At 38.3% G+C, this 8732-nt stretch overlaps 1 protein-coding gene across 1 annotated transcript in view; it reads left to right on the forward strand.

Moving 5' to 3' along the window:
• Positions 1–1120, forward strand: part of FAP (fibroblast activation protein, alpha) — a 78086-nt gene extending 76966 nt beyond the window's left edge. The window contains exon 26 of the mRNA XM_010859022.1: positions 721–1120. Coding sequence (XP_010857324.1) covers positions 721–822 — 102 coding nt within the window. The 3' untranslated portion in view covers positions 823–1120. The remainder of the gene's footprint in view (positions 1–720) is intronic.
• Positions 1121–8732: the final 7612 nt, after the last annotated feature.

Raw genomic sequence — 8732 nt, forward strand, 5'->3', positions numbered from 1 at the left:
ATAATTTACAGAGGGTGAGGTGAGACTTTTCTGGTCTTTTTTTATCCCCTTTACCATTTTTTAAACTGTGACTCCTAAAGTGCATTCAACTCATAAGAATATAGTATTACATCAATAACCACTAGCCAACTTTATTCAGTGAAAATCATCTTACTGGCATCTCTCCAGCAATAAAATTTAAATCCATAATACCATCTCCCTGTTTTTTTTTTAATAATACTATTTTTAACTCCTATGAAGGGTGTTTATGGTTATACGTATTATGGATTTTCTACAATAGAGAGGAATTAGATTCAGAGGCTAAAAGCCTCATGGAATTTTTTAGCTAGAAGGCGCCTTAGAGGAAGTGAAATCCAACCCCCTCATTTTTCAAATGAGGAAACCAAGCTCTGGAAATTCAAAGTAACCAACCCACCACCCCAGTTCTGGAACCCAGGCCCGGAATCCCAGGGTGCTGGCTGCTGTGAGAGCTCAACCACCCCAATGCGATCTCACATATAGGTTTAAAAAACATGAAACAATGGTGAAAGTTAGTAAAAGGGCTTTAAATCTTCTTGTTCTTCACGTATACATGTAAATTATTTTATTTATGCAAGTATTCTTAGGTATTTCAATGGTAATATTAGAAAAATTACCAGGTTCTGAGAGCACAAAAAAGTCAAAGCCGGATGCACTGTGGGGTTGCAGGAATAAAATAAGTTTCTTCCCTTTGTGTTTCAGTGGTACTCGGACCAGAACCATGGCCTATCCGGCCTATCTACGAAGCACTTATACACTCACATGACCCACTTCCTAAAGCAGTGTTTTTCTTTGTCAGACTAAAACAATACAGATACAAGACTGTATCACAATCTGAACACTTCCTATAAATGCCTCAGACCGTTTACTTGTTTCACTCTTTATGCTGTTAAATGTTGGTATAAACAAACACACGAATGTTGTTCTGAAGGCTGACAGAAGATTCAGAGGACTCAGAAGTTCAACCTAAATATTGTTTACATATTCTGGCACTCTGTGAAAGAAGAGAAAAGGAGGCCCTGCCTTTTGCTTTGGACACAAACAGTGTTTTGTTACCTGTTCATTTGCAGGGAAAAGAATAAAATCAGAAGTTAAAATGCTATTATTTTCTCTGTGTTCCTTCCTTGCAGGTTCCAGTTTCTATCAGAGAAAGAAATGCTTGTGTTAGGCAAATGCTTGAATAATAGGGTGGTCATGGAGGAGAAGAATCTAGAAGCAGTTTGGGATTTTTGTAAATAGAATTCCAAATGCTGGAAAAAAATAGCTCAGAGTGTGCGAAAGCATTGTTCAGAAATCAGGTTGGCAATACATTTTGTAGAGGCACCCTGACGTTTGCTCTCTGTGCTGTCCCTCCAAGAAATGTTTATTAAATTTCTCCCAGAAGATTTCTTATTGTCAAAAGCATTTGATAAAGATAAAGTCAGAATGTTGAATCCAGGCTCCTTTTAAGAAATGCTTCAAATTTGGAAATGTTCCTATTTTAGATTCCTTTTTAGAATGAGTAATGGTAACTGTTTTCAGATTGCTACGCCACACCAAACTAAATAAAACAAAAAATTAAACAAAATGGACATCAATAGCTAGAGAAGGAAAATGTTACGTCTATGAGATTATTCTGGGGTTTTTGTTCTATAAGTTTATTTGAAAAAGAAAAAAACACCAGAAGTACCATAACGTCTGCAATCCCAAAGGCAACGCTCTGCCAGTAACTGTCCCTGTCAATTAGAAACACAGCTAGTGTGCCATCTCTGTGATGACCATAGAATTAAAAAGGTCCACACCAGGTCACCATAAGATATCTCTTATATGAATGTTGAAAGTATCCATGAAACCACCGCTGAGGGGACTTTTCATTGGCATGGTTTCCAGCATTGGATTACCCTGGATGATTTCTCCCCACCCTTGGCTTGATCCTGCCCAGTGGTAGACAGGAGACCCTCAACCTCTGTCAGGCTATATAACCATAAGAGGCATGGAAACTTACAGCTCCAAGGGGCCTCAAAGGTCATATACCATAGCATCTTCTAGAGTTTTCTGATCTTTCTTAGTCCAGAACTCTTTCTCCTATGACTTTCTGAAATCATGCTCCCATTCAGGTCACAGAGTCCCACCTCACCTGTCAGGAAGGGCACGTTGTGGATGTCAGGGGGCCTGGGCAACACCCCTACAGATTCAGGACTGGCCATAGCCCCTCTGCACATCTACGCAACAGCTGATGCTCTGAGGGTCAGAGGGAAGCTATTGCTGTTGTCTTTTCTTCCACAGGGAGCAGTCTGCAAAGCAAACCCAAGACATTTCTGCATAATTTACTCCCCATTTGCTCTCTACAACTAGGAAATGAAGAATAGCCAATAGTCATTGCCTGACACTCTATCAAGGGAGATACCAGGGCAATTACAAATAATAAGGAAGTCTTGTTACCTTCACTTATTTTCTGTCTTTGTGAAATGTGTGAAGCTGACATTTAATATCAATGTGCAAAAAGTCATATCCAGTCTCAAGCCTTGGCTCCCACTACTGTAGAGGTAACTTCTATAAGACAGATTGCCATTTTCTCCAAGTAGAAATCTCTAAGGATTCTCCATGGTCTGTGAAATAATATTGTGGATATTCGATGTAGAACATTGTCATCATCACAGAAAGTGCTATTCAGTGGTGCTGTCCTAGAGGAATCTTCACAGACCATATCTTGGAACATAGCATATTGCATAGGCTCGCCAACTGGTGAATGATTGACCAACTCAACTCTGTTCATGGGAGACTCAGGCTTTCTACATCACTGTTAATGCAACCTTCCCTAACTCCTCAGGCAGAATTATGCAGCAGCTCCTTGGGACCGTGTGTGTTTATGTACTTATCTATCCATTCAAAAAACATCTGTCCAGTTTGTCTATATACCGGACACTATGCAAGGCTTTGAGGACGTAGAGCAGAACAAGGAAGCAATGAGAGTGACAAGGTTATTTTGTAAATTTTTTTTTTTTAACATTCACATTTTGTACAGATTTACCAGATTTTTCTTTTGGCTTGGAAAATAAGAGGTACATAAAGTACAAAGATTTTAGTAGAAAATACCAAACTAAAAGGGATAATTAAACATCTTATCATTTCTATTTGCAGAAAGTGAATCAAAATAACAACTATCATTTGCCACACTTTATTCTTGCATATGGGATTTGGGAAAGAGGATGTCCCACCATATTAATTCACCCTACAGGGTATAATAATCTTTCATACATTGCAAACTCGAGATTTTCCTGCATTCATTCAACAAATGCAATTGCAAGTCCCTGATTTAGGTACTATAGGTGACCTTCTCCCAAAAAAAGATATGTATGTTAAACAGTATGCATATCTTTATGCTATGCTATACTAAGTCACTTCAGTCGTGTCCGACTCTGTGCGACCCCATAGATGGCAGCCCACCAGGCTCCCCCGTCCCTGAGATTCTCCAGGCAAGAACACTGGAGTGGGTTGCCATTTCCTTCTCCAATGCATATCTTTAGGCAGAGCTTAAAGTCTGTAAAGATAAGAAATGAATGTAACTACATTGCAAGTTTAAATGAGATCAGGACTCTGGGGGTGAGATTCTTGTATGTGTTAGAGGAAAACCATAAAAAAATGATGCCATTTCAAAATAATCTCAAATTTTAATCCTGCCATGCTGGCCTTAGAGGTATTTCAAGAGGTTTCAAAATTCTGAGTGACCATCGTATATTTGTTAGCATGAATGAGAAAGAAGCAATAAGAAAATGGGTATCTTACTAAATTTGATACAAATGAGGGAACCTTTATTGAGGCTTAATTTTTTTTCAAATCTTCTTCAAAGTATGACATGTATGATTTATTTCCTTCAATAAACATTTTTTGAGTACCTATGTTATGCACAACAGTATTCTGTGTCCTGCAGGGGTTACAAAGATGAGTTTTTGTGACAAGTTCTCAATTTCTAGACTGTTTCAGTGAAGGCGACTTAACGAATCTGATTTTCCCAACATTTGAGCATTTTTCAGAAACTGACAGATCTTTATGCAAATGTTGTTGCCAAGCTGTTTGTAATGGTGAAATTATACTTTGACAGTAACTCTTTAAAATACATTAAACCCAGCTAAGGTTTTCTTTGAAATGTTGCCAATTAAGTGACTTTAATGAGCTTCTTGATGGTAATGTAATTAAAATTCAGATGTTCTAATTGTAAAAAAAAAAAAATACAGTTCTGGGAAACTTAACAGTAAAATAAGCAAATGTGAAATGAAGTAAGGCTAATTTAAATGGTGATTATGTGGTCTTCTGAGAAGATTCTACGAAAACAATGCTTTCAATTATCCTGTTTGTAAAGAAGAAAATGGCACCTAACAGATATTTTAAATGTATCCCGTAAAGTAGATACTTTGAGTTTATCTAATAAGACAGATTAAAAAATTCTGAACACAGGCAGTCATTCCCACCTTGTGAAAGAACTGCTAAAACACTTCCTTGGTTTTAGGAACAGGTATCTTGGCAATCTGAAGTGAAATAATTTCTAATTCAGGGAGAAATTAGTGCCTGAACCTTACCAAGCTATTCACGGGGGAATAGATCTGGCTTCTAGTGAAAGTCTCTACTGACCACCTGCTCAGATTATTGGCATGCAATACTAGCATGCTGGTCACAGACACTTCTTTTTGACACACAGGTAATATCGTTGGCAAGCTAGAGCAGTATGATTTCATTCTATTGGCCTCTATTAATACTCCATTACTTTCTCCACCCACTTGAAAAATGGCCTGACAACATGTGAGTGAAGTGAAAGTTACACACTCGTGTTTGACTCTTTGCAACCCCATGGACTGGAGCCTGCCAGGCTCCTCTGTCCTTGGGGATTCTCCAGGCAAGAATAGTGGAGTGGATTGCCATGCCCTCCTCCAGGGGATCTTTCCAACCCAGGGATCGAACCCAGATCTTCCTCACTGCAGGTGGATTCTTTACCATCTGAGCCACCAGGGAAGCCCAACTATACTGGAGTGGGTAAACTATCCCTTCTCCAGGAGATCTTCCAAACCCAGGAATCGAATCGGGGTCTCCTGCTTTGCAGGTGGATTCTTTACCAGCTGAGATACCATGATTTACATATATTCTTTGGTGCGGCATTACATCTTTTGCTCTGTGGTTACAGAGTCCATATTATGTGCATAAGAGGGAGGGGTAATCAAGCCAAGATAATGCCACCATCGTTTGACAGTTCATCTTCCTTCTTTCATAATTACTGTTTATAGACCAGCAAAGACAGGAGCATCTTTGCTAACCATGAATTAATAAGGTTAGGCATTTTTTTTATGTTATAGAAAGCAAATTGTTGAAAGAAATGTCTTAACGAAATATGTAAAAATATATAAAAGTTATTTCTTTGCTAAAAAGCTACTATCTATTCACTCATGATTCAATTTGTTATGGAAACATCCTTTCTGATAAAAGACATAATAGAAAATTTATATAGGTCAAAAAATTTGCTTTTATCACACTGACATTTTGCTGAATTTCCAGCTTTAAGGGACAATGTTTTACTATATGCAAGTGCTTTTTATACCAACAGGAGACAATGCTGCTCACTTTGCAAAATTGCCTTCCTTTCAAATGAATTGGCTCACATGCCAATTCTTTTAAAGATAATATGTTCATTGTAACTTATTTTAGAGGTAATTGACTGTAACAGATTAGGGCACAAATACTAAAGTTAGATTACCTGGTTTGAATCCCAGTTCAGCCACATACTAGCTGCCTAACTGTGGTCAGCTTTCACACATTCTTTCTGCTTCCTCTTCCTTACACGTGAAATGGGGGATAATAATACTTCCTACCCCATGGCATTTTGGAGATTTAATTTAGTTGCTATTGATACAGTTCATAGTGTCTGGCATATAGTAAGTATTTGGTAGGAGTCTGCCTAGATACATAAAGTAAACCACTTTTTAGTTGGCTTCTTCAGTAAATTAATTCTCAATAAATTAATAGTTTAATCAGAAACCAATAATTTCTTCCCAGTATTAGTGAGTTTAGTAGAAATATCAGAATCATTCATCAGTTAAAAATGAATTTCTGTCTTTTTCTGAATCAATATGGCCCTTTAAAAAAAACCAATATGATGGGGAAACTCATCGACCCTAATGAATCATTTGACAATAGTAATATTGTCAATATTTGATGGTAGTAATGAAAACACCTTTGGGGAAAGCAGACCACCAAGGAAAAGTGTGCTTGAAGGACACGGACAGTTCCCTCAGCCAGCTTCACACACAGCCACAAAGCACCACACCATTCCTTCCATTCTGGTTCTGTCCTCACCTGCTGCCCTCCAAACGCCACACACCAAGTCTCCTTGCTTTTATGCAGTCCAAACTCATTCCTGTTTCAGGGCCTCGAATGTGGATTTCTTGCATTTTTCATTTGGCTGTGTCCTTGCCATCTAAGTCTCAGGCCAAGTATCACAACCTTAGAGAGAACTTCTCTGGATTCAACAGTCACTGGATTTAAAGTTTCTTCTTCCACAGCCAGACTTCCAATCACAATATCTAACTTTGTTGGCTTGATCGCACATATAACCATCAGAAATTTATATAGATATATGTTTGGAACCTAGTTCTCCTACTCAAATATAAGCTCTCTGTTAGCAGTGACCTTATCTGTGCACCCAGGAACTTGATAGCCTTTGGAATTAGGTGGAAGGATCTTGATAAACCATTGCTGAACGAATTTCTACATTTTGCAGATAGAAAGGCCTATGAAACTAGAATCCTTATGTGTGATCTCACAGTGGAAACAGATCTCACCCTTTCTGGAAATGAGCGTGTAATAGAAACTTGTCTTTTCCCCTTCAAAGTGAAGAAAAAAAAAAAAAAAATCCCTGAGTTGCAGGTGATTCACAGTCAGGAGAATGCAGGTAGGGAGGACATGAATCTTAGCCAGAGATCTAAAGAGTTGGCCTTTGGAACAAACATTAATTGGCTTAGGAAATAGAAACCAGCCCAGTGCACTGTCCTACCTCCAGCTCTCACTGCCCCTAGATGACACCACAGACCAAGTTTAGCACAAAACGTTCAGACTGAAAAAAGTCATAGAAGTCTCTGGAATGCGATCGATTATTTTAGCATCTTTCACTTTTTTTAAGTATTTTTAAGAATATATTTTACTTAATAAATATATTTTAAGTACTAGTGGTTTCTTTCACATTATAAAACAAGCATGTTTTACACTGTTTCTTTCTCCTGATCAGATAAATCATAAGTTCAAACCCAGAACGTTTGACTGGTTGGTTCTTTTAAATTCAAATTATAAACATGGAGTTATCAAAAATAAGCCAAACAAATATGTCTTTCAAAAGTTGTAAATTAAAGATCATATTTTTCTAGTTGATCATTCAACATGGGTGAATTGAACTTTCTAGGGTCCTATTGATACAGCAGAGTATGGCCTTGTATATCTGCAAAGCTGCCAAACAGAATCAAGACAACTGAATTCTAATTCTTATGATTTGAACAAGCTCCTTCTTTTCCTGAGTTTCATTTCTCTCTGTTTACCACAGTTACTGGGCTAAAGCCATGGTTTGTAAGTCCTAAGAATTAGTCTGTATTCCATTAGGTGATGGTACAAGGTAATTGCTAAGTGCTAAATCATATTCCTAAAACTGAGACCCATAAATTGGACAACTGGAGTCAATCTTGTGTTTTAATTCATTCTTCCCTCCCCTGGATCCTATCACCTTCTGGGATTAAAGTAGTTACATTTAGGATTTTTGTTTCCTCTCAATATAGATCTCTTATGGTCTCTTTTCAGGCTCTACTTGTAGAGATGGGGTGAGATAATGATGCTTTATTATTTTTGGCCACATGGCACATGGGATCTCAGTTCCCCAAACAGGGATTGAACCCATGTCCCCAGCACTGGAAGCATAGAATCTTAATCACTTGACTGCTAGGGATGTCCTTTTTTTTTTTTTTTTTTTTGACGAAAAATCTCATATCCCCTAGAAACACTGAGATTGAAGTGTTCTGCCTGACTTGGATGATGAAAGTGAAGTCAATGACCCAACATGGCACTTTGATTGGTGCTAATACAGTATAATGGCAGAACTAAAGAGCCTCTTGATGAGGGTGAAAGAGAAGAGTGAAAGTTGACTTAAAACTCAACATTCAAAAACTAAGATCATGGCATCTAGTCTCATCACTTCATGCAAATGGAAAAGTGGAATCAGTGACAGATTTTATTTTCTTGGGTTCCAAAATCTCTGTGGACAGTGACTGAAGTCATGAAATTAAAGGACACTTACTCCTTGGAAGGAAAGCTATGACAAACCTAGACAGTGTGTTAAAAAAGCAGAGACACCATTTCACGGACAAAGGTCCGTAGAGTCAAAGTTTTTCCGGTAGTCATGTATGGATGTGAGAGTTGGACCATAAAGAAGTCTGAGCACTGAAGAATTGATGCTTTCAAATTGTGGTGCTGGAGAACACTCTTGAGAGTCCCTTGGACTACAAGGAAATGAAACCAGTTAATCCTAAAGGAAATCACTCTGAATATTCATTGGAAGGACTCATGCTGAAGCTGAAGCTCCAAGAGTTTGGCCACCTGATGCGAAGAGCTGACCCACTGGAAAAGACCCTGATGCTGGGAAAGATTGAAGGCAGAAGTGGGCAGCAGAGGATGAGATGGTTAGGTAGCATCACTGACTCAGGGGACAG

The sequence above is a fragment of the Bison bison genome, unplaced genomic scaffold (genome assembly GCF_000754665.1).
Source record: "Bison bison bison isolate TAMUID 2011002044 unplaced genomic scaffold, Bison_UMD1.0 scf7180017864452, whole genome shotgun sequence".
NCBI classification, from domain to species: Eukaryota; Metazoa; Chordata; class Mammalia; order Artiodactyla; family Bovidae; genus Bison; species Bison bison.